General features: G+C 38.3%; 1 protein-coding gene across 1 annotated transcript in view; it reads left to right on the top strand.

The window, feature by feature from the left end:
• LOC107100726 (obscurin-like) overlaps window positions 1-25,557 on the top strand; it is a 59,596-nt gene that overhangs the window by 2,291 nt on the left and 31,748 nt on the right. The window contains exons 2-33 of the mRNA XM_015399342.1: window positions 34-125; window positions 217-483; window positions 1,219-1,380; window positions 1,514-1,618; window positions 1,745-2,011; window positions 2,212-2,481; window positions 4,909-5,175; window positions 5,291-5,554; window positions 5,645-5,911; window positions 6,038-6,307; window positions 6,390-6,656; window positions 7,400-7,666; window positions 9,221-9,493; window positions 9,580-9,843; window positions 9,933-10,199; window positions 10,495-10,761; window positions 10,853-11,122; window positions 11,415-11,681; window positions 13,849-14,124; window positions 14,269-14,535; window positions 16,638-16,904; window positions 17,246-17,512; window positions 17,596-17,862; window positions 17,943-18,209; window positions 18,851-19,117; window positions 20,379-20,645; window positions 20,728-20,997; window positions 23,873-24,151; window positions 24,239-24,496; window positions 24,616-24,882; window positions 24,981-25,247; window positions 25,359-25,551. Of these exons, the coding sequence (XP_015254828.1) occupies window positions 86-125; window positions 217-483; window positions 1,219-1,380; window positions 1,514-1,618; window positions 1,745-2,011; window positions 2,212-2,481; window positions 4,909-5,175; window positions 5,291-5,554; window positions 5,645-5,911; window positions 6,038-6,307; window positions 6,390-6,656; window positions 7,400-7,666; window positions 9,221-9,493; window positions 9,580-9,843; window positions 9,933-10,199; window positions 10,495-10,761; window positions 10,853-11,122; window positions 11,415-11,681; window positions 13,849-14,124; window positions 14,269-14,535; window positions 16,638-16,904; window positions 17,246-17,512; window positions 17,596-17,862; window positions 17,943-18,209; window positions 18,851-19,117; window positions 20,379-20,645; window positions 20,728-20,997; window positions 23,873-24,151; window positions 24,239-24,496; window positions 24,616-24,882; window positions 24,981-25,247; window positions 25,359-25,551 (8,000 nt within the window). The 5' untranslated portion in view covers window positions 34-85. The remainder of the gene's footprint in view (window positions 1-33; window positions 126-216; window positions 484-1,218; window positions 1,381-1,513; window positions 1,619-1,744; window positions 2,012-2,211; window positions 2,482-4,908; window positions 5,176-5,290; window positions 5,555-5,644; window positions 5,912-6,037; window positions 6,308-6,389; window positions 6,657-7,399; window positions 7,667-9,220; window positions 9,494-9,579; window positions 9,844-9,932; window positions 10,200-10,494; window positions 10,762-10,852; window positions 11,123-11,414; window positions 11,682-13,848; window positions 14,125-14,268; window positions 14,536-16,637; window positions 16,905-17,245; window positions 17,513-17,595; window positions 17,863-17,942; window positions 18,210-18,850; window positions 19,118-20,378; window positions 20,646-20,727; window positions 20,998-23,872; window positions 24,152-24,238; window positions 24,497-24,615; window positions 24,883-24,980; window positions 25,248-25,358; window positions 25,552-25,557) is intronic.

The following is a 25,557-nucleotide window of genomic DNA, read 5'->3' as shown; positions in this document are numbered from 1 at the left end:
TATTTTTTATGACTATTTATTTTGTCCCTGCAGATTCCTTTTTGTTGAAAGTAAATATTCACACATCTTCTCAAAAGCTGGACACATGGGGGATAATAAATGTGGAGGGATAGTTGCAGCTGCAGGTATGTTTTACAACATTTCTGTTAAAACTACTTTTCAGTGGTTTTACTGCTCTGGTAAGGAGGTTCTCAAACTCTAATCTGTGTTTGCCAGTAAACCGTCTGAAAGTGGTGAAGGGTTTGGAGGATGTGGAGGTGTCAGAGTGTGAGAGCTGCTCCTTGGAGGTGACTCTTAACTTGGCCTACATAGAGGGCATTTGGACCAGAAATGGGACAAAAGTAAAGTCAAAGCCGAGCTGTCGCATCAGCACACATGGGAAGAAACACTGCCTCATCCTGAACCGGGTGGCTTTGGGAGATGCTGGTTTATACTGTTTCCAGGCTGGTGAGGTGCAGACTTCAGGAAGGCTTAATGTCAGAGGTAAGGCAGTAAAGCACAAACTTAACCAAGATATGTAGTACTGTGGTGTCTATTTAGTTGAAATCCAAGTCAGAATGAGTTTGTTTTATATAATGACTCAGATAATGGCAACACTCTGCCATTTCAAGGCTTTATATGGTGATTGACATCTCTGATGATTCATACGCTCACAGTTGTATGGTTATACACCAAAAAAACGACCTTTAATTAGAGTTTTTATTCAATAACAAAAAGGTATACATAAGTTAATGATTGATTTAGTTGATAGAACTCTACCTTTCTCTTGTTAACATTCTAGAGGAGATGAAAGCATACAGAGGGATCTTTGAGCATCACAGTACCATGTGTTGGATAACCACCTCTCTGAAAGACCAAGTGATTTGCTGCACTCTTCTAAACATTGTTGCGTTCCATCTCCCAAAGATCAGAAAACATGTGTTTTCACCTGCTGCCCTTAGGTTTGAATGTTTGGAAATAATTGTTCTCCTATAATTGAGAGGCTGTGAGATCTTGGAGAAGCACACCTTACATCTACTAACTTCTGCAAATCACCAAACCCTCCTGGAGCACTCGCTGCTGATAAACCTACATTTTTTATTTGATCTGTTTCATTTTATCTAGTCCAATCCAAACTTAAATCTAAAACTTAAAACAATTACACAAATATAACCAAAAATTTGTTTTTAGTTCCATCGATAACAGGACAGTTACAGTGGCTGCTTTTTTTTCTGGCAGCTAGGGACATATACATTGTGAAGGAGCTGGAGGATGTGGACACGCTTGAACGTCGTCCTGTCAGCTTTTTATGTGAAGTCAATCAGGTGGATGTGGATGGTAGGTGGTATCGCAATGACTGCAGAATCCGACCTGGGGACACCATCAAGATAAGACACCAGGGTGAGAAAGTTACCCATTCACCAACACAGCCATTCATAGCATTCACGTTTTAATCTAAATAAGGACTCAAAGAAACATAGACATGATTGATTAAGGCAGGATTATACTGATATACATTCTAATCTGATTTCAGGTAAAACACACACCTTGCTCTTCAAGTCAGTCAGACCAGAACATGCAGGGGGGATCAGATTCACTGCAGAGCGGGTCTCATCTCATGCCACTCTCACAGTAAAAGGTGAGCCAGCATTTTTTGGCTGCAGAATTAGGTACCTTGAAAGTACAACCTGAGTATAATAAAACTGTTAAATGTGATTATTTCTCACCATCGTCATCTCAAAATCTACTTTTACTTTTTTTGTAGAGCTCCCAGTTCAAATAGTTCGACCTCTAAGGGTCAAAATCGCCATGTATCGCCACAGAGGTTTGCTGGAGTGCCAAGTGTCGAGGCCTAATGCTCAGGTCAGATGGTACAAGAGCAGTAAGGAGCTCCTGCCCGGCGAGAAGTATCAGCTAATCAGCCAGGATGTCTACAGGCAGCTGACCATCGAAGATGTTCGCTCCTCAGATGAAGACACCTACACATGTGATGCGGGAGATGATAAAACATCATGTCAGCTTCTGGTGGAGGGTGGGATACATGTTTTTATAGCAAAAATATTGAAATAGATTTAACATTGGCCCCTTTATGTTTGATTTCCAACTGTTTTAAAGTAGCTGTAAATAGAGGTTTATGAATAGAACTTAATATATTTATATGTTTCTTGTCTTAAAATGTAAAAATCAGAAAAACACAAGCTTTATGGTGATGTTTTATTGTTGCACCTGCAGAGCAGGCCATCAGCATTGTGCAGGGGATGAAGTCTCTGGAGGTAATGGAGCCAAATCCAGCAGTATTTCAGGTGGAAACCAGCTTAAAGTCAGGGAGGCCCCCGAAGTGGACCTTGAATGACGAGGTCCTGGAGCACTCTACAGGAGTGAACATTGACAGGCAGGGGAAACTCCACACTCTGTGTTTCACAAGCACTGACAGCTCCATGACAGGGCCTGTAGTCTTTGTGGCTGGGAAGAGCCGTTCCTCCGCACAGCTCACTGTCAAGGGTGAGTGCTCATGCAATCTCTTTTCAGTGTTACTTTTGGATTACATGAAAACCACCTTAAAAATATTTAAGTATATAATTTGTAGTACTAACAATTTAATTTGAGAAAGTAAAAGGATTGCTGTGACATAAATACATTGTAAAGTTTATGAGGAATAAGAAAATAGACATACAGTAACTGTTGTGCATTTGTGTTGGTCTGTGTGTCAAAAAGCTGATGTGATCATTTGAATTTGCCACAACAAATTAAAAAGTATCTGTTGTGGCCCATGCACCATTGACAAGTTATTTATGCAAGCAAAAAGAAATCAACTTTCCAGGTAGTCTTTTAGTTCTGTGTTTTATTTCTCCTTAAGCAAGCAAAAAGAAAAGACAAAGATTTCCTCAATGCTTCTCTTATGCTGGTGAAAAACCTTATGCTCATCCATTGACAGCCTATTTATTAACGTAATTCCCCAAATTACTCATAACTAACCAGTAACAAGGAAACATAACTAAATAACAAAAATAAATAAATACATCTCAAAACAAATATCAAACAATAAAGTAAAATAAATAAAGGTAATGAGATTATCCACAAATAAATAAATAAATAAATAGTCTTAGTTAAATATTAACAAAAAATAATGGGCTCCTAAAGTGTCCGACAACCAAATAACCAGTTACTCAAGGCAGGTCTAAATTAGATAGTTCACAAGCTTCAAAGATATATCTTGAAATTTTCACAGAAAGAAAATAATGCAACCCGTTTTTGGCATTTACTTAATCATATTTAGTTACTCAAACAACTATTTTATGTCCTACACTCCTGACATGAAATAATTGTGTTAAAGTAACTAAATGTGATTAAGTAAATGCCAAAAATGGTTGCATTAACCGATGGATAAATGTGAATCTAAAGACAAACCTAAAATTTTTTTTTGAGTCAATGCAAGGTAAGTTTATTTATAAACTGCATTGTAGATTTAGACTGTTTAAAGTTTTAAGTTCCAAAGTTAACGCACATGTTAGAATATAAAATAATAATTACTAAGATTTACTCAAAAGAATGATGAACAAAAAAATGAAATGAAAATTTGACTGAAAACTTACCTCATTATTTTTAGATAGTACAGTCAAAGGCCATTTTAAACAAATACATTTTAATCTCAACTTTAAGCGACCTAGATTTTCAGAATTTTTACAGTTTGGGAGTTTATTACGTATTAGTGGTGTATAAGAAGTAAATGCTGCTTCTCCATGTTGGATTCTGGATCTGGGTATGCAGAGTAGACTTGACCAATAAGCCCTGAGAGATCTGGGTGGTTGATACACTGACAGTACGTCTGTAATGTATTTTGGTGCTATGCTATTCAGTGATTTATAGTCTAACAGCGATTATCCTCATTCAGACAGGGACCCAGTGTAAAGACTGTACAACGAGCTTCACTCTCTAAGTGTTTTTTTGTTTTGTATGTTTGTTTGTTTTCAGGAAATCTGTTGTGTTTATTTGTATTGTGCTCCCCTGCCTCCTCTTGTAGAGCAATGTTTTACTCCTAATGCTCTGCACAGTACATTTCTTCAGAAGGCTTGCACCAGACAGCAATATACACATCTTATGGCTTTTTGTATCTTCTTTGTATCTTTTTCTATTATCTATTATCTATATTACCTTTTCTTGCTTAAAAGTCAGATTAGTGGAGGATACATTTTATTAATGTATGTATTAAAGCTGTATTTATACTAATATTGAAGACACACAGCTAGATTATTATTATTGACTCACTTTTAAAGGCGGTTTGTTGTGTTGTATTTGAGGCTGTAAGAGAAAACTGATCTCAAAAGACATGTTTGAAAACCTTTTCTTGTTTAGTTTTTATTACAAACTATGTTCTGCTTTTTATTTTACATGATATCAAAATTTAATAAATACTTAATATGATCAGATACTAGTAACTATATGCTCTCAAAGGTAGTGAAAATAAAGAAAAGGTGCATCTTTCCTTTGTAAAAAAATTTCTTTACCAACAGTATGGCTTTATCAATTATATATTACTAAGTTATTGAGTGAGTTACAACAATTTGCTTTTAGTCTGTTTTTCAAAATCCTAAAGGGACAACATTTGCCCTAAAGCAGAAGTGAAGGAGCTCTTAGTAGAATAAACTTTTACTCAAATTTGAAAATCAGAAAATAAAATTCCAAGGAAAGTTGTGTTACATGACTGCCTTGTCTTTGTATTGTCTTTGTATTTGTTTATTAAAATGTAAGACTAGATGGATGTTTGGAGCCTTTGTTCGGTTTAGATAAAACTTTTTTGCTTAAGGTACAAAGTACTCCTATATAAAATGTTATATTTCTTGTTTATAGCAATAACCAAGCAATGACACACTGCAGAAAGCTAATTTATGCTGATGTTTTCCAACTGTCTGCTGTATGTATCCTCATCAGAGCGACCTCTTGAAGTTGTTCACCACTTAGATGATGTGGAGGCAAAGGAGAGTAGCTCTGTGAGCCTGAGCTGTGAGTTTGCCCCATCACCCCGGATGGTGCGTTGGTTTAAAGGTCGCACCGCACTAAAGTTCTCAAACAAGTACACCATGAAAAGAGAGGGCAAACGAGCAGAGCTGATCATTCATGGCCTGACAGGGATGGATTCGGGACAGTACCGCTGCATGGCTGGAGGTTCACAGAGCACTGCGCAGCTCAAAGTTGAAGGTATGTCAATAAAAAGCTTTTTCCTGATCCCTATGATGTTTGATTTGATTTATAATTACTTTTTGTATCTAGAAACATACAAATAAATAATAATGCTCTTTTGTTTGTCTTACAGTAAAAACACTGAAGCTGGTCAAACATCTTGATCCTGTTGAAATTGAGGAAGATGGCGCTGCCACTTTTTCATGTGAGCTAAACTATGTTGTTGCAAACGCAGAGTGGCTGCTGAACAACATCCGCCTCAATTCTAACGCCATCAATCGAATCCAGCACATGGGCACAATGCACAGTCTCAGGATGCAAAAGCTTAGACCACAGGAGAGCAGGGTCACATTTAAAGCAGGTCTACTCACTGAGACAACTGTCTTAAAGGTCAAAGGTCAGAAACAAAATTATATGAAGTGCACAATAAAGAAAAGCTCTGAATTTAGGAAACTCATGAACTTGCATGAATGTGTTTTGTCTCCAGAGCGTCCAGCTGTGTTTCTCAGGTCTTTGGAGGATGTTATTGGAGAGGAGAAAGGGGAAGTTTGCCTGCAGTGTGAAATCTCTAAAGATTCAGTAACTCCTATCTGGAAGAAGGATGGGGCCGTCCTGTCACCTGATGAAAAACATGAGTTTGTGCAGTGCGGGAAGTGCAGAGCACTGATCATCCACACACTGAGCAAGGAAGATGCTGGTCAATACACCTGTGACCTGGGTACCAGTCAGTCCAAGGCTAAAGTAACAGTACATGGTAAAGGGAATTCAAACAGCACTAACAGTTCAATCTCTTAATCTTCTGCACTTGTTATTGCTGTCTGTAATGGTCTGCAGCTACCAAGATTGATCCCAAAGCTTCTGTTTTATCTTGTATTTGCAGATCTTATTATTAGCATTGTCCAGCGGATAAAGACAGTCTCTGTTCTGGAAGGTGAAAGCTGTGTTTTCGAGTGCCATCTATCTCATGATCTGGATGATGAACCACTTTGGACCATCAATGGTCAGATGGTGGTTACGAACAGCCGCATTCAGCTAGTAAACGACAAACGCATCTATAAGATGACCATTAGAGATGTCCTCCTTTCTGACGCTGGTGACGTGGTTTTCACAATTAAAGATCTGAGTTGTAGGACCATGTTGTTTGTAAAAGGTAAAAAGCTGTGTCTCATTAAGGTTTATATGTTTATTCAGTTTATGCTAACATTGAGAAAATACTTGCTTTCCCTCTATAGAGAAGTCTGTGCACATCTTTAGGGACCTGTTAAATGTGAAGGCCGTGCCTGGGGAGGATGCTGAGCTGAGCTGCGAAATCACCAAACCAGATGTCACCATTCGATGGCTGAAGAATGGACGTCCCATCAGGCAGAGCCCTAAATATGAGATGAGCATAGAGAAGAACCTGGCCCGGCTGTTGATCAAAAATACCTCCATCAGAGACTCTGGAGAATACTGCTGTGAAGCTGACGGTGTTGCTTCCAGAGCCAAGGTGGAGATCAGAGGTAGTTACCGTTTTTAATCTTTTAGTAAAAGTAGAAATTACAAACAGACAGATTCAAAAGTAACGTATTATTTTTTCAGATACAGTTACTGACATTTTTCTTATTTACCATTATCCACAGGTGTTGTTAAAGTAAACATTGAATCAATCCCTTGGCATTAAGGCTTCTAGACTAAAATATCATTGATTAGGTTTAAACTTAGTCCCACAATGATGACTGAAGGGCATTTGGTTGACCTTTGGTTTAAAGTTTCAGCTAGGTTGATTTTATTGTTTTATAGAAGTGTTTATTTTTGAAGATTTTTACACACAACCCATATTTCAGGTTTATGGATAATGATCAGAAAAAGGCAAAATATGGCAGTTGTGTGGAAAGAAATACTTTGTTGATTTCAGAAGATAAATGCTAAGGAAGTTTAAAATTATCTAATAAGCTACAATTTTCACTAGTTGACCAAAATGTAACATTCAACAGACTGGAAATGTTTTCTCTCATCCAATGAGACTTGATTCCAGCAGCAATATTAGGATGGAGGGTCATAATTTAGTGTTTCAATCCTGAAAATTGCATGAGGTTCTCCATTTTCTTTGTTTGTAACACAGTGAAATCGTCTGAGAATAGTGCCCTCTTAAAGAGGGCATTTCTTGATATAGGCAAGATTTTCTACAATACAGTATGCTACAGTATGTAAACTGAGTATGCATCTTGGCTTGACTTACTAAATATACTTTATTTTATTTTAGAATTTCAACACACATTTGCAAGGGAGTTGAGGGACACTCGAGGAGAAGAAAAGGGTAAAGTGACACTGGAATGTGAGACCAGGCGGCCAGCCAAGCGCGTGACATGGCTGAAGGGCATGTTGGAGCTCAGGTCTGGGAAGAAGTATGTCATGAAGCAGAAGGGAGTTGTTCTAACCCTAACCATCAACTGTCTGGAGAAAACAGACGCGGATATTTACGTGTGTGACGTTGGTACCATGCAAAGCCGGGCACATCTGACTGTGCAGGGTGAGGTCAAAATGCATGAAGTGTGAAGGTGTTTGGAGCATAATTAAGTCATTATCTCCCTTCAAAAGGGAATGAAGTTTCTGTTGTCTTAAACTGGTGGTTCCCACACTTATCTACCAGGCCCCATTTTGGGTTACAGAACCTCCTCCAGTTCCTCCAGTTATGCCCTTAACAGCTTTTTTCAGCACATTAACAACAACAAAAAGTCAACTGCCGTAAATAACATATTGCCTTTAAATGCCAAAATGCCATCTTTAAAGTTTAACTATTTTAATTTCAACTGTTTATCTCACTTTGTAACATAATTGAACATTGCAATCAATACATTTAAAAAGGAATAACTCTCAGAATGGTTCATTCATTCAATTCATTTCTACTAGGGCCATTCTGCAATTACACTGCTCGTCCCAGACTTTAGGTCAATATTCAGTGTCATTTACAGAATGGCAGATGTCGTAAGGCAGAATTATCATCAATGTCTGGATATCAGATAAACAGTATAGGGCTTGGAAAGGAGCCAGAGGGTCACAAGACACAGTAGAGGGCAAAACAACAAACAAAAATGGATGCCTGGATTTCTGATGGAGCAGGGCAGTTGATCGTCTGGTGGGAAGGTAGAGAAGGGAAGTACAGCCACTGGTAAAGCAAGAAAACAATTAGGTGTGGCAAAGGGGCATTGGAGGAGGTTGATCAGAGCATGAAGACATAAAATGTTTGGCGTATGATAAAAAATGGTCACTATAAAAACTGTTGTTTAAAGAAGATACTAAACATTTAATAATAATTTAACTTTATTGATCTCACACACAAATTCACCTCTGCATTTAACCCATTCCCTTTGGGAGCAGTGAGCTGCCATTGTGCGGAGCCCGGAGAACAGTGTGGGTTTTGCTCAGTCTGGTATGGGAGTTGAACTCAGAATCTCCGTGACCCAAGCACAATGTTCTAACCACTAGGCCACCACTCCCCGAAGTAGGAAACCCCAAAAGTCTGTTGAAGTAGGTTCGTCTGGATGGACAATTTGACCAACATGTAAAATGTTCCATCTGGCAGGGAGATAAGACTTCTCATTACCTGAGACTGCCATTACCCCACTAAAACATGGTGTTGTCATCTTCATAGTGCTGTTAGAATGCTTTTCTTCCATAAAATAACCATCATCTTCCAGAATGTGTATCTGATGCAAGACTTCAAAACTGATTTTTGTCAACCCTTTCTAACTAGTTTGAATGAATTTGAAAATACTGTACAGATGCTTCTAACTTACTTTTTAAGATTTATAAAACTGGTAGGGAAATACCCTAAGAGACCTGGAGCTATAATTATAACAACATGGGGTTCGGAAAAATGTTGGCCCTGCTTGGCTTTTTGTAAAACCTCAACAAACATATGATTTTTATTTCTAAAGTATGTAGTACACAAGTATTGAACTAGCTAAGGTAATATTGGATCCTACAACATAATGTACAGTGAAGTTTGTTGTTTGAATGTTGCAAAAGTTAAAAGCTGATACTTTTGTTGTGTCCATATTTTTTTCACTCTTCTATATTACAGATCAGAAAGTGATAATCTTGGATGAGCTCGAGGATGTGGAGTGTCTTGAAGGTGACACAGTCACATTCAGGTGTCGAATTTGTCCCGATGACTACTTGGGGGTCAAATGGTACCTGGATGAGACTCTGCTTTATACTAACGAGCTTAATGAGATTCAGATGGGATCTGGGGGCTTCCATACTCTCACATTTAGACAGCTTGCTCGGAAAGACACTGGCACTATTTCGTTCGTGGCAGGTGACAAAAGATCTTATGCTTCACTGCTAGTTAGAGGTAAGGAGCTTTTTGTGAGTTTTTTAGAATATTCATGTGGACCAGTGTTCCAGTCAGAGGTGACAAGTCTCTCTTCATGTTATCAGAGAGGCGTCCTACTATCATCAAAGCACTGGAGGACTGTGAGGCTTTTGAAGGAGGTGGTTTAGTGTTGTCTTGTGTCACTTCCAAACCATGCCACATCTTGTGGTACAAAGATGGCTGTCTGATGTGGCACTCCTCCAGATACTTAATTACCCGTTCTGGCTGTGAAGCACGACTGACTATTCGAGAGGTCAGCAACAGTGATGCCGGAGAGTATGAGTGCAGCGCTGGATATGTCACAACTACAGCTATGGTCACCGTTAAAGGTATAAACCTGAAATATATTATGTATTATCACCACGTTTTGTGTATTTACTGTAGAATTAGTGCAGATAAAGGTTCTTGTCTTCTTTAGCCATCCCGGCAGAGTTCACCAAGCCTCTGAATGCCATGGAGGCCAATGAGGGAGAGGATGTTACGTTAACTTGTGAATACTCCTTACCTGGAGTCCAATTTCAATGGAGGAAAGGTTTTGTGAATATCCGGCCTGGAGATAAATACGTCATGAAACAGAGGAAAACCATTCTTTCTATGACCATCAAAGCACTTCAGCCTGAGGACACAGGAGAGTACACATGCCAATGCAGAAAACACCAGACCACAGCCAGCCTTAAAGTAAACGGTGAGCTATTTGGTGAAGGGTTTTCCTTCACATTTGTCCAAAGATCTTATAATAAAAAGTCTACTTTTTCTCTCTAATATGAAATTTAAATCCTAGAATTTTATCAAATGCTAAGATCTTAATGGAAACAAGAGACAGGCAAGATTTTATGTTTAAGGTTTTCATGTTTCGAAGAAAAAACAAAAGCAAAAAAAAACAAAACCTATCTACTAAAGTTTCTTTGATTTATTATAGCCTGTTTTGCCATTACTGTATGACCTGGGGGATTATTATTTCAAAACTTTCTTTTGCACAGCAATTCCCATTACCTTCATTCAGCAACTTAAGAACCTGCAAGCAGAGGAGGGCAGTAGTGTGATATTGCGCTGTGAAGTTTCTAAACCTGGAATAGCAGTGGAATGGAGGAAGGAGCAGGAGCTGCTGACGAACGGCATCAAGTTCCAGATGAGGAAAAGGGAGACCACCTTTGAGCTTCTGATATGGAAACCTGTACCTGAGGACAGTGGGGTTTACAGCTGTGTGTGTGCTGATCAGATAACATCTGCTACAGTCAAGATTACCAGTAAGATGTTATTAACCAATGAGCTGATGTGATGATTTTAAGAATAATCTGGAGTTGGTTATTTAGCTAATTTTTATCCATGACTTTTCAGCCCTGCCGATCACCTTTAAACAGAAGCTAAGGAACATATTGATTGAGGAAGGAAACAATGCTATATTTCGCTGCGAACTCTCCAAGCCTGGTCAAACTGTAGAGTGGAAGAAAAATCAAGGTGGGGTCATCAGGAATGGAGAGAAGTATCATGTGCGACAGAGAGACACACATATTGAACTCAGGATCCTAGATGTGACTCCTGATGACAGCGATATCTACACTTGCATCTGTGGAAACATCGAGACAACAGCAACTCTGACTGTTAATGGTAATAAAACCACAAAGTTTCATTCCAGTTTTATCTTAAGTTTTAGATCATGCTGGGTATAAAGGATATTTAAAAAGAAAACAAAAAAATGCTAAAAAAACGATATCATATTTGATTTTAAACAGCTCTTAACAGGTTTAAATATAGGTTTAAATATAATTATTCTTTCAGGACTTAATGTTGGACTGCAGATGAAGTTACATAAAAGTAGAGATTAGAGATTTTTTTGAATGTTTTTATAAGTTACTCTTATTATTAAATGCTAACTATCCATACCCTTTTGACCTTTCAGCCATTCCTGTAACGTTCAAACAGAAGCTGAAGAACCAGCAGGTGGAGGAAGGACACAACATCACACTGCAATGTGAGATTTCTAAAGCTGGTGTCCCAGTGGAGTGGTGGCTTGGAGGAGAGAAGCTCGAGAATGGAGACAAGTACCAGATAAAGCAGAGGGACTCCAGCCTGGAACTCACCATCAGGGATGCTGAGTTAGAGGACAGCGGCGTCTATACATGTGTGTGCAGGGAGCAGAAGACTAAAGCCACTGTAAAAGTTATTGGTATGTATTTTTTGTGTGTGAGACTGTTGTAATGTGTATCATTTTCAAATGTACAGGCATTTGTCACGCACATTTAAACAATATTAATGTTTGCTTTAGATTATGCATTCAATCAATATTATTTTAGGTTAAAGTAATAACCATGCATCTTCATGATCGAAAAGTAAAAAAACAGGTTAAATGAAAATTAAAAATGTATTAAAAGTTTTATCAAGTTCAGACTTAATCAGAATAAGATGAATATAATCAAATGCAAACATACATCCTTTGCTAATATTTGTATAAATGTTGAACAGCTTTTTGCACCTTTTCTCTCTGAAGTCTTGGCCAGGTTTTGTCGTTTAAAAGTGGGGTTCGCCCTGTCAGGTGTCTTTTCAGATCTGGGTTGGATTATTCAGTTCAGTTAATCTTCATTTCCAAGATAGCCATCCTGCTTAGAAGCTTGTAAAGTCCCGTGTGGTGAAGGTATTTTGCGCTGATATGGAGTTGCGCTTCTCTGCAGTGTGATCAAAAATAAAAATGTTTAAAGTAGTCCAGCCAGAGAGTCCTGGAAAATTTTAGTTTTGTCCAAATTTCTGTCACTTTGGCTAAGAGATAAGAAGATAGAAAGTAAGAAGAAAATAACCAAATGGGGAGTGAGTGAGAGATACCTGCATCTGTGCAGGGAGAGGCGTGGGAGAGGAATAAGGCTTAAATGTGTGTTGGGGACCATGATCAGAAAAGCAAAGCTTTTCTGATCATGGTCCAAAAAACTAAAGTTTTTTAAAAAAAAAAAAAAAAACACATTCCTTTTAGAGGAAAGCTTTATTGTTGAAGGAGACAGATTGAACTATTTAATAACAAAGATAATATTCAACTTCAACCATATATGGGTGAAGGAAATGGCATCATGTATGGCTCTGGAGTGACTAACTTATATTGTAGAGGAAAGGGAGCACATTTTGAAGAGTCATGATCACCATTGTCCAAATTTCTAAAAGACATTGAAGAAAATGGGAAGAAGCATGCAGATTACTGAGTTTCTTTGTGTGTGTTTTATTAATCTGTCTTTCTTTTTATGTTTTTTAATTTCAGGGATTAAATTGTTAAATGCAAATCTTATGTTAAAAAACAAACAAACTAAAAAACAAGGGTAATATTAGGAAGGGTAAGAGAGAGGCTTGTCAGAGTAAGATCACTGTACTGCTTTGGATCTGTTTGGCTGCTACTGGTTCTTCTGCATTACAAAAACCACATTTATCAAGGAAAGTTATCAAAAAAACACTCTGGTATCACCTCAACTGCTAGATGGTTAAAAGGTGAAAACAATTGCATGTTTCAATATTAAAACCTATCTTTAGAATAGATAAAATATCATTAATCAATCAGTTAATTACAGAAAACATTTTTAAAGGAGTTCTATTTCTACCAGTTATGACGTTCAAAAATATAGCACAGATAGATAAGAAGAATTGAAATTATCATTGTTTCTTAGTAGAGGTTCAGTTGTACCAGCAGCAAGGTGATCAGCAAGACAAAGCACATAGAATTAGAAAAAGGAAAATTTACTTCATAGGAAAAAACATGAAAAAGAGCAACAAAAAAAGCACAACTAAGGAGAAAATTTGGGGGGAAAAAATACACAACTTGTAAAACCACATTTGGTTTTTGGACTATTTAGGAGAGATTAGAAAGCTGTGCAATAACCGCAGGGATGTAAACACCATGTTTAATGGGAACATTAATAGAAATAAAGCCTAAAAGCTGATTGGAGGAAGGATCTGTGATGATGTTCCAATGTGCTCCTAGGATGCAGCACTCCCTCACTAAAGGACAAAGACACAACAGAGCATGTTATAATTGGCTACTCAAAGTATGGAGTTTAAGTGGAACATTTCTCCGCATGTCATCAGAGGTGTACTTATATATATAAACGTATATATTTGATTTTGAAGATCCGTATATTACAGAAAGTTCAATAAATGTATAAGTTGCACACTCTATTCAAATATTCCATTCCACCCTTGAGAAACTACGATTCAAATGCATCATGTTCTCATATTCTATATGGCATTCCAATGAAAAGTGTACAATTTTTCCCCGGCACTAAAGTACAGGGTTTGAGCTTTTATTGTTACCCCTTACCTTAGCGTAGCTTTAATTCTACAAATTATTTCTATTTTAATAGCAGTCCCTGCATCATTTAAATCGAGTTTGAAGAGCCAAGAAGTGGAAGAAGGGACTAGTGTGACTCTTCACTGCGAGCTGTCAAAGAAAGGAGTCCCAATTCAGTGGCAGAAGGAGGGTCAGGTTCTGTCTGAGGAGTTAAGCCGTGACAAATACCAGATAAAGGTTGAAGGAAAGAAAGCGCTGGTGACTATTTTCAACGTGCAACTGGAAGATGCAGGGAAGTACAGCTGCATCACTGGAGATGAGAAAACCACTGCAGAAGTCAGAGTCAGACGTAAGTTTGTACATAAGAATAAACTATGAAAGCATTTACATGATGACCTGAATGATAAGAGTTGCAGCAGGTCTGTACTTTATTTTCATTTTAGAAAGAAAATGACAGTTGAACTCCCATTTCTTCTCTAAAACCCCATTACAGCGCTTCCTGTCACATTCAAACGAGAACTTCAGAGCCTAACAGTCAAAGAAGGAGACTGTGGAGTTTTTTGCTGTGAGCTTTCCAAACCTGATGCTCCTGTGGAGTGGAGAAAAGGTAGAGTCCTGTTAAAGCCTGGAGAGAGACATGAAATGAAACTGGAGGGCCGGCTGACTAAACTGATCATCAACAAGGTGGAGGAAAGTGATGCTGGAAAATACACCTGCAAGACTAAACACAGTCAATCCACTGCAGAGCTCAGAGTCCGAGGTGAGACCAAAACCTCCATAGCTTCTGGACGTACACCAGAATACCTTCTAATAAAGATTTCATAGATGCGATGCTCTTTCTGTAAAATCAATTCACAGTGTATTCTACAGCATCACCTGAGCGCAGACGTCAAAGAGGTCAGCCTCAAAATAAAAACCAAAAGTCACACCCTCTGAGTGAACTTCATTATATCGGAAAGCCATAAAAAAACAGACATTCCTTCTTCATATCTCTCACCCACTTATTTATCCAAATCATGGCTTTATGTCACAGTGATTTGCCACCACTGTTCATTACTTCTTCCATATCTGCAGTTTCCTTGACTCATTTGTTATAATACCATTTAGAATAGTTTTAGTTGTTCATGAATTATACATGTCAAACATGGTGGATTTCAAAAATTAGACACCCTTGTTGTAAATGCCTGTTGTGAAAGATGTTAAAACGGGACCATTAGAGGTTATTTACGGTTTCAGCATTCAGACTTGTTTGATAATCAAACAGTTTCTCATGGTGATATATTTACATACTTCCCATTGAAGTTATCAGAACCTATGAAATTAGAAACGTGTTTTGCTCGGTTTAGCACAGTCCAAATATTCCATGCCATGTATTAATTTAAGATGGCATGGCACTAAGATTCTAAAATTCCATGGCAGAAGTTTCAGATAACATTTTTGTTTTCAACATCTTTGAGGCAAAATTTATCAGAATTTAAAGCACTTTTTTAAATCACCAAAACCAGCTGAAGAGCAGTAATCCCACAGTATTATGTTGCCTCCCCCATGTTTCGCCATGTTCTTTCTATTATTTTTTATTGTGGCAGAAGGCTTAACATTAAGTTTGGTTTCGTTGATCATAATATTTCTGGGAATTATTATCAGGCCAGTAATGCGTTTCTGTCAGGATTTGGTTGTGGTTTGAGGACCCAAATGCAGAGGCAGAGGTAAGTTTCTGGATTGCTAATGAACTGTTAACAGACAACAGAGGCAGGAATCCAAAAAGTCAAACGTGAAAAAAAAGTCAAACAAACCATAAACCATGGAGGCATCAGGGGGGAAAAAACTATCTCGACGAGGAAGACTCAGTGAAACAGAGTTGGAGGAAGTTAGACAAGGAACCAGCACTGAGGAACTGCTCAAGGAGTGTATTTATGAGAGACTGAACAAAGAGAGGATTAACGAGCAGATTGGGAGCAGGTGTGAACATAGCAGACTGGAGCTAGGGAAAAAGGAGAACACAAGAGGGCAGCAGAGGGCAGCAAATAAAAAAACCAAAAACTGAAAAATAACCAGAAAACACAACAAAATGAGAATTAAACCAATAAAACTAGAAAACATGGAGCAAAGCAAAACTGAATACACAAAAGAAAACATAAAAGAATCAAGACTGTGACAGTTTCCTTAGTAAGAAGTACTATGTGACAGTTTTGTGTAGCTCTCTCCTGACAGATATCTTTGTGCAATAAGATCCTTTGCAGCTTCTGCAAATCTATGACTCAATCAAAAGGATGCCTGTCACAAAATGTCAGGAAATTAATTCAAAGACATCTTTATTTCATGTATCCTGTGGTTTATTTTTATCAGTGTATCCAAGAAGACTGGGTGTAGAAATTGAATCAAAATATGCTTTAAAATAGTAGTTGTTCAAGGGTCTGGTCTAACTGACTTCATGCCAAACAGGTCATATGTAACTGATTGCAAAGCTTAACTTTCAAATTTATGATTTGTACTCATTTGATTTTTTTCCTTCCTTTTATGTTCCCCTTTTTTTCTTTAGTAACACCAGAGATTTCAACAGGGGTGTGTATATTATTGAGATCCACTGAACATTCCAGAACAATGCAAGGTTGTGCTTGGGTTGTGCTGCCAGCCTGTCAAAAACTCACTCCCTAAATAATATTCTTTATTTAGTCTGGTATAAGTGGATAATATCTACTTATCGCTTAAATAGAAAGAACTCATTGTGAGCATGATATTCTACCTGAGGAAACCTTTTCCCTGAGACACCCTTCATTTCCTGTCATTACTGCATCTTTTTCATCTTGTCTGAAGTACAGCACCGTGACAAAAACTGAATATCTCAATTGTGCTTATTGACAGATCTTCCTCCAAGTTTTAAACTACCGTTAGTGAACCAGGAGGTCACAGAGGGCAACGTTGTGTCTCTGCACTGTGAGCTCAATAAGCCTGCTTCCTCTGTGGCGTGGAGGAAAGGAGGAGTGCTGCTCAAAAATGGAGACAAGTATCAGATGAGGAAGAAAGACCTGCAGGTTGAAATGAAGATTACTGACCTCACTGTTGAGGACTCTGGAGATTACACTTGTCTATGTGGAGAGGAAAGGACGACAGCTCAGATCACAGTGAACGGTGTGTAAAGCATTTCATTTTTATTTTCCTCGGTTAGGTTTATATTAGTTCACTTTAATATGTTTCAAAAAATATTTTCAGCATAAAAACAACAAAATGAAGAGCACTAGAGATTGCCCTGTTTTTGTTTTTTTTTTTTTATAACCCACACCATCCAATTCCTTCCTTATATGTGATACTTCAAAATATAAAGGAATCCAAGGAGGAATTTATAGAATGTATTCAGTTAGAAAAAATTATTTCTCCCTTTATTCGTTCCTACTGGTATTCCTTATGCAATCAATTATGCTGCTATAATGTAACTGGTCACAATTTGGGTATTTTACTTTTGTTTACTGCAGAAAGGCCGATAAAATTCATTCAAGATCTGAGAAATGTTCAAGTACAGGAGGGTAATGGAGTGGCACTCTGTTGTGAGCTCTCCAAACCAGGATACCCAGTCCAGTGGAAGAAGGAAGATATTGTTCTAACCAGCAGTGAGAAATACCAGATAAGGCAAAACGGCTCCAAAGTAGAACTTCTAATCAGGAAAAGTCTCCCAGAGGACAGCGGCTCTTATAGTTGCATTTGTGATGATCTTAAAACTATGGCCAATGTTGCAATTACCGGTGAGACACTCCACAACCATCATGAAATGAAATCATGGTGTGCACTGAGGCCTCAGTAATTTTTTTGGCTTTCTCTTCCTCAGCAATTCCTGTGACTTTCAAGCAAAAACTAAAAAACCAAGAAGCAGTGGAGGACGGCTGTTTAACATTACGCTGTGAGCTCTCCAAACCTGGCCAAGCAGTAGAGTGGAGGAGAGATGCACAGCTGCTGTTGGATGGAGAGAAATACCAGATAAAGCAACAGGGCCGATCGGCTGAGATGCTGATTAGAAATGTAACCCTTGCAGATGCAGGAGAATACAGCTGTTCTGCTGGAAATGCTGTAACTTCAGCTGACATCAAAGTTAGAGGTATGTTTTTGTTGATTCTGTAAGGGAAAATGTTAACATTTTTTTTTATCATAGATAACTTTCTAAACTTGTTTTTCCAGCTCTTCCAGTAACATTCAAGAAAGAAGTTCAGAGTTTGGAGGTAAAGGAAGGAGACAGTGCTACTTTCTGCTGTGAGCTCTCCAAGCCCGGAGCTCCTGTCGACTGGAGAAAAGGCAGAGTGATCCTCAAGGCCGGTTATAAGTATGAGATAAAACAAGAAGGAGGTCTCACCAAATTAATCATCAATAACATTGAGGAGAGTGATGCTGGGAAATATACCTGCAAAACAGAGGACAGCCAGTCCACTGCTGAGCTCACAGTCAAAGGTTAGAGGAAAGAATACAAAAATATAGTTTTTTATCAAATGTTTTTTTCACCTCTAAAGCTGAATTACTTTTGCTTTTTTCAGTAGATGTTCTTTAAAATATATATATATATGTTTTTTTCTTCAGAAAGTAGATGAAAAAAGTTCTAATATATTAGAACTTAACTAATACCTAAAAGTAGGCACGGAAGAGGAATAGGGCCACTGGAAAAAAATAAAAAAAAGTTAACTGATTTTTACATTTTATTTCAGTTTAGTATGGGAAAAAGTCAGAATTCTGACTTTAATCTCAGAATTCTCAGAATTCTGACTTCAATCTCAAAATTCTGACTTTAATTATAAAAATTCTAACTTATTTATTGTCAGAATTCAGTCAAAATTCTGAGAAAAACGTCAGAATTCTGAGATTAAAGTCAGAATTCTGAATTTTCCCACACTAAACTGAAATTAAATTTAAAAATCAGTTAACTTTTTTTTTTCCAGTGGCCCTAATCCTCTTCCGTAAGTAGGTATGGGGTGTACTCTATTTTAATTTGCTTTTTTGTTTTTTTTTGCAAGAAAGAGGGGCATATGCAAATTTTAAACTTGATTTAAACATATAATACAACTTAATAATAAGTACATAATTTCTTCCTATTGCAGCTCCTCCTGTAACATTCAAAACAAAGCTAAAGAACCAGCAGGCGGAGGAGGAAAACAGTGTGACGTTGAGCTGCGAGGTGTCAAAGCCCGGCCTTGCTGTAGAGTGGATGAAAGGGAAAGAGCTGCTGAAGAGTGATTTTAAATACCAGATTAAAAACCGTAACATCAACATGGAGCTCACCATCAAAAATGCACAGCTGGAGGACAGTGGACTTTACAGTTGTATTTGTGGAGATGTTAAGACCACCGCACATGTCACAATCACACGTAAGAAATAATAAACATCATGAGGTTGGAAAACTGATTTGCTGTCAGATGTTAGAAAAAATATCTTGATCATCAAAAAAATCTGTAAAAAGTCTTGTAAAAGCTCAGATAGAGGAGGCTTTATTCTGCTTTCATGAAAGTGAGGAATTTCTCTCTTATTTCAAAGATTATCTAAAAAACCAACAAGTGATTATACTTTTTGGCTCCGTACTAAAATTGGGCCAAACAGACCCCCATCATGTTTACATGAAAATGCAATGTTAGCATTTTTACAGCATTATGCACTGTGCCCACCCTCCTCAGACAGCCTTTAACACAGTGGCTTGAAATCAGTTATTCTATTAGAGGAGCTGTTGGATCATAGGATTTACTGGTTGTTGCATACAGTATGCTTCTGTAACATAAAACACTGATACAATAATGGTAATTAATGCTCTAAAAATGTAAATTATTGATGCATGGTACTTAAATATATTAAGATTGCCTTTCCTTGGTAAACCTAAATAAGAATTGTGTTCAAAGCTTGACCAATTGGACCCGTCAGTGTTTATCACAGCAGACTTACAACTTAAAGTTACAGTGGAGGATTATCGCAGATGTTTGAAAAGATCTGCCTTCTACACATTAAAAAGAAATGCACATAAACAACCCTCTACCTGCTCCCGAAAATGTCTCTTAAACTTGTAAGAGAACATGCACAAGCCCTTTTCTCCTTGTGCACGCTCTGTTTAATAGTTGCTATTTGCATCGCTCATAAAAGCTTACTTTACAAAATAAGATTTGCTTTTTTTTTCACTATGTCCGACTCACCACCGGTAAGTGAAAATGTGAACGAGCATGTAGGACGGCCTTACATAGACATATCACCAGAATGATTGACAATTAGGAGGACCACTTATTTTGATGATCAACCTCAAAAAAGAACATCTTCCACTATACCTTTAAGGAGAGGATATTCTAACTATAGTATTTGAGAAAAGGAAAAGAGAGATATAGATTGATATTTAGTTTAGTATAAGCTACAGGGACTATAGGGTTTTTTTGTGCAAACTGATACAATTAAACATATATAAGTCAGACATTTTAGACAGCAGCAGGAGCATTATTCGCTTTTAGTTCTAAGATATTTAAAATAATTGTCACAAAGGTTGTATTCTGAATCCTATATTCTTTTAAAGTTTTAAATGACCAACTTTTTTTTGTCATAATCAATAATGCAGTGGTTGTGTGAATTAATATTTTTAATTTTATACATCCCCAGCCATTCCTCTCACTTTTAAAATGGGCCTGAAGAACCAGGAGGCTCCAGAGGGAGGGAATGTGTGTTTGCGCTGTGAGGTGTCCAGGGCCGGGGTGCCCGTGCAGTGGTGGAAAGGGGACGACCAGCTCTGCCATGGAGGGAGGTTCCAGATGGCACAGAGAGGGAAGGAAGCTGAGATGACAATCAGAAACATACAACCAGAGGATGTTGGAGAGTACAGCTGCGTCTTCGGGGGTCAGAAGACAACAGCTGAAGTCAACGTGAGAGGTGAGGGAAATTTCATAATATGAAATGAATATTAAACATTTGGTTGAGAATTCACATTTTTTATTCATTTTGTGTTTAACAGCTGCAGCATCTGTGTACTTTGAGAAGGAACTAGAGAGCCAAGTGGCAATGGAGGGAAAATCTGTTTTGATGTCCTGTGAAGTTTCCAGCGCTAATGTTCCAGTCACTTGGAGGAAAGACAGCGCTGTGGTTGAAGACGGATTGCATTATATACTAAAAAAGAAAGGTCCTTTGCACACTTTGGAAATAAAGAAACTGGAACTGGCTGATGCTGGAGAGTACTGCTGCATCAGCAGAGGCAAGAAGACCACTGCAAAGCTGATAGTGAGGGGTAGGTGAATGTTACAGTAAATTTGTATCTAATGTTTTAAAACTTTTTTCTAATTTGAATATTGATAGGATCCTTTGAATATACAGACTTCTGTTAAAATTCTCAGTTTCTTTGTAAAAAACAAAACACCATGATTAAGTTAGCAAAACATGTTCCTGTCATGATTTTCTTAAGAGATCTGACCCACATGCAGTAAACCCACTCAGAACCATGGCAAACGTTATAACAGGTTTATTGATAAGGACAGCGGGGGTTTGATTCAGGAAACTCAGTGTGTTTGTGAAACGGAACTGGAAGAGAGAAGGGAAGTATCAGCGGTTAGTTCAGGATCTGTGGGAACTTTGAGCGATGGCTGAAGAGACAGAGAAAATGTGACTCAGGTTAGTGGAGAAGTCTTTCTTCCCAGAATCCAGTAAGTGTGGGTTTATCCAGAGGTAGAGACTCGTTGGAGGGCTGACAGGTTTAGACTTGGTTGGATCCTGAGGAGCTATTGAGCGGACTGTCACTTGGGAATCCTGGTGGGCTTGAACGGAACTTGTGGAGGTTAATCACCTGCTCAGTGTGAGACTCAAACAATCCTTCCAGGGGAAGAAGGCCAAACATCCAGCTTGCAGGAAGGCTTTCCTGCCGAAAAGGCAAAGACAAAAACAAGGTTAGGCTTAGTGTAAACAAAGACTAACTTAGACTCAGCTAAACTCAGCTTGGCTAGAGTACCCAAAACTGGCAAACACTCTGGCGTCAAGGTAGTGACAGTCCACCGCTCAAATAGTCCTCAGTAATGAGCCAACCAGCCGCAGGTGTGTGGTAGGACCAACGAGAACAGGGCGCCACCTGGTGGTGGAGGGAGAGAACAACACAAAAACACAACCCACACAAACTGGATTCCTAACAATTCCACCTTGAATGTGTCCAACATTCTGTGTATTTTAGCCTTAAACAATTAACTCTGATAAGTAGAAAACCTAAAAGATTTTAAAAAGCTACAATATCCTTGTGCAGAAGCTTAAACATTTGCTTTGTTTATGAGTCGTTTGATCTGACAGCAATGACTTATTATGACTAAAAATTAGTGTTGAGAGAAAGAAAACATCCAGTTCTGTCTAAAATCTGCCAGAAGCTAATGGGTAAATATGTTTGATCTGACATCAAACTTGAACTTACTGCTCTGATTTAAAAAAACAGAGTTTTTGGCAAAGCAATACCAACAGAGCCTTATATCCACAGAATAACAGTGGCATCATGGGCTTCCTTTTCTTTAGATGAGTTTTTTTCAAAGCAAAATCTATTACAACCTGTTTCAAAAACCACTCACATGTAAACCAAAATATTCAGGTGTGTTTAAGAAAATTTTGTAGGGAGCATTGTTTGCAGTTATGTAGTTTCAGAATAATATATTAATGACATTTTTTAACTGCTTTAGGTTTCGTTGCATGCAATCTAACATGGTGCATACGGCAATTTGATCCATTAAAGAGATCTCTGCTGCTGGACCGGACTGCTTTTAGTTTTTATCCTGGGATGGTGCATGCACCATTTTTAAGGCCGATTGGCGAAGGAGCCATAATTAGAGTGGATGTCCATCATGCATTGATTGCTCTAAGAAACTCAGAGGAAAGATGCAAGGTGAAGGTAGAGAGCACTGCAAATTCAATGATAGTGAACCGGACACACTCCCTAAAGTCAAAGGTCAAATGTTCCAGTGAATTACCCACAATATGTTTGGCGACAAAAACTTTAGCTACATGAGTTATAAAGCAATTCTAATTTATTGAAGATTCTTGCACCATCTCACTTTTCAATAATACTTACTTAAAACTGGCAGCCAGTTTATCAACATATAATGCTCTGTTATTCTTCAGAGTTAAGCTTTATTTGTGCAAATGGTTTACTGCTATTATTTACTGTGAAACACTGGATATAGATGTTGGTCGTCTATTAAATGTTATTATTGTCATGATGGGTAAACAGAGAGGCCCAAAATGCAGAACACTGACGACTCAGAGGGAAAGTTTAAACAGTTTATTGAGGAACAAACATGAATGAATGAATGAATGAACAGTTGAACTGGTTCTGGTCTGGGACTGGTTCACTGGAGTCTGTGAGAGAGACAGTACTGTTAGCGGAGGCTTGGTTGGGATTGATCTTGGTTGNGTTTTGAAGACTGTGTTTTGTTAAATTGATTATATTGCAATATAATTAATTGTTCATCCCTAATTCAAATGATCAATTCATAAAAGAAACACTTAATCTTTAATAGCTGAACTTCAAGCTGTATTTAAAGTTCAGATAAAAATTAATTGACTCAAATTCATCAACATTTTACATCATAAGCAGTAAATACATAGTTACTTTGCCGAGGTAACTAGTTGCTTTGATTGTGCAGTAACTGAGTTGCTTACTTAGTTACTTTTGTTGAAGTAATGTTAAATACTTTTCCCAGCACTGATGGAGAGAGATACTTTTTTTTTCAGTAGAAACTGATTTCTAAATTACAAATCACAAATAATAGCCTTATAAAAGCTTATATAAAGCCAAGAATTAGACCCAATAGAAATCTGTGGTCACTTGAGAGGGCTGTGGAGATATCCTTATATCCATATAATATGATAGCTCTGGAGAACATTTTACTGCTAAAGTGCAACTTTACAAAATTCAATTAAGTTTATTAATTTGTTTTAGGTTGAACTATCTACGTTACATATTACACATTTCTTTTAATCATTTTCTATGATCTAACTTGCTTTACACCCTGGGATTATTGCATTTTAACAGGCATTTCAAGGAGATCTTTTCTCGAAGCAATCGTTCTCATTGATATTCCAACTTGCAGAACTTTTTCAAAAGCCCGCTGAGTACTGCTCCTCTTTCTCCACAGAGCGCATCAGGATTGTGAAAGGGCTGCATGACTTAACAGTGACAGCTGGAGAGGACGCTGTGTTTGTGTGCGAGCTGAGCCATGCAGATGTGAGCGAGGGCACCTGGTGGCTTGGTTCGAGCCCTCTGCAGAAAAATGAGATGAACCAGATGACCTGCCATGGCCGCCAGCACCGTCTGGTCCTCACCATGACCACTCCAGAGGAGACGGGTACGGTAGCATTTGTGGTAGGGGAGGAGAGGACCTCTGCAAAACTGCTTGTTGTCCCCAAGCCAAAAGGTGAGTAGAAAAGTTAGGGGAAATGTGTACTTGAATATGCAATTTCCATCTGACATTTTAACATCAAACACTGACTTCAAATTTTAGTTTTATTTGAGGAGAAACCCAAAGACTCTGTGGTGATGGAAGGAGAGACAGCTATCCTTTCCTGTACCACAACTGACTGCAACACCTGGGTTACTTGGAAGCGCAGCCATATCCCACTACGAAGTGGTGATAAATATGAGATGCGTAAGGAGGGTAAAGTAAACCTGCTGCTGATCCATGATGTTGAGCCCCAGGATACTGGCTTATACTCTTGTGATACAGGCGACATGCAGAGCCATGCAAAACTAACTGTAACCGGTAATTATTTTCCTTTCTTTTCAACAGGTTTAAGCTTCTGTTTTCATTTGCTGGTCTTTTGTTCACCTAATTTCGCTGTTTCATATTACCAAGACTTTCACTTCGTAATTTTTTCCCAGAACTTCCACCATTCTTTCAAGAAGAGTTGCAAAGCATAGAAGCGGAAGAAGGAGGCTCAGCCTGCCTCTACTGTGAGCTGTCTAAACTAGGAGTGCCTATTCAGTGGAAAAAAGACGGGCTGCCATTAAGAGCCAGCAGGAAGTATGAGATGAGGCAGGATGGCTGCTTCATCCAGCTGTACATCAAGGAGCTCAAGCTTGAGGACAGTGGGAGCTACTCATGTCAAGCAGGAAAAGCAGAAACAGTGGCAACAGTTTCAGTCAGAGGTGTGCCAATCTTTAACAGTTTTGGGTTTGTAATCCAATGCTGGGAGGAATTTAAATTTCTGCTATCTTGTGTATTTTGCTCTGCAATCTTGTCGCAGAGACACCTCCATTCTTCAAGAAAGAATTAAAAAGGTTGGAGGCTGAGGAAGGAGGCGCAGCCTTACTGCAGTGTGAATTATCTAAGCAAGGAGTATCTGTGCAGTGGAAGAAGAATGGACTTCCCCTTAGAGAGAGTAGGAAGTACCAAATGAAGGAAGATGGCTGTCTGCTCCAGCTCCACATCAATGAGCTCAAACTTGAGGACAGTGGCAGCTACATGTGTCAGGCAGGAAGCACAGAGACAACTGCTAATGTGACAGTCAAAGGTGATAATCAGGGAGAATTTAAAGGCTGTTGTATATGTAAAATATAATAATATTTACTGATTTTCATCACATTACATTTTTTTTATTTTAATCATCTCATATCTTTCCCAGAACTCCCACCATTCTTCAAGAAGGATCTGCAGAACATTAAGGCAGAAGAAGGCAGTACAGCCTCTCTGATCTGTGAGGTATCTAAACCTGGAGTGTTGGTTCAGTGGAAGAAGAACAAAATACCTCTCAGATCCAATAAGAAGTATGAGATTAAGGAGCAGGACTGTGTACTACAGCTCAACATCAAGGATCTGCAACT

The sequence above is a fragment of the Cyprinodon variegatus genome, unplaced genomic scaffold (genome assembly GCF_000732505.1).
Source record: "Cyprinodon variegatus isolate N-32 unplaced genomic scaffold, C_variegatus-1.0 Scaffold30, whole genome shotgun sequence".
NCBI classification, from domain to species: domain Eukaryota; kingdom Metazoa; phylum Chordata; class Actinopteri; order Cyprinodontiformes; family Cyprinodontidae; genus Cyprinodon; species Cyprinodon variegatus.
The sequence above is the reverse complement of the archived record's forward strand: the minus strand, read 5'-3'. Positions and strand labels throughout refer to the sequence as shown.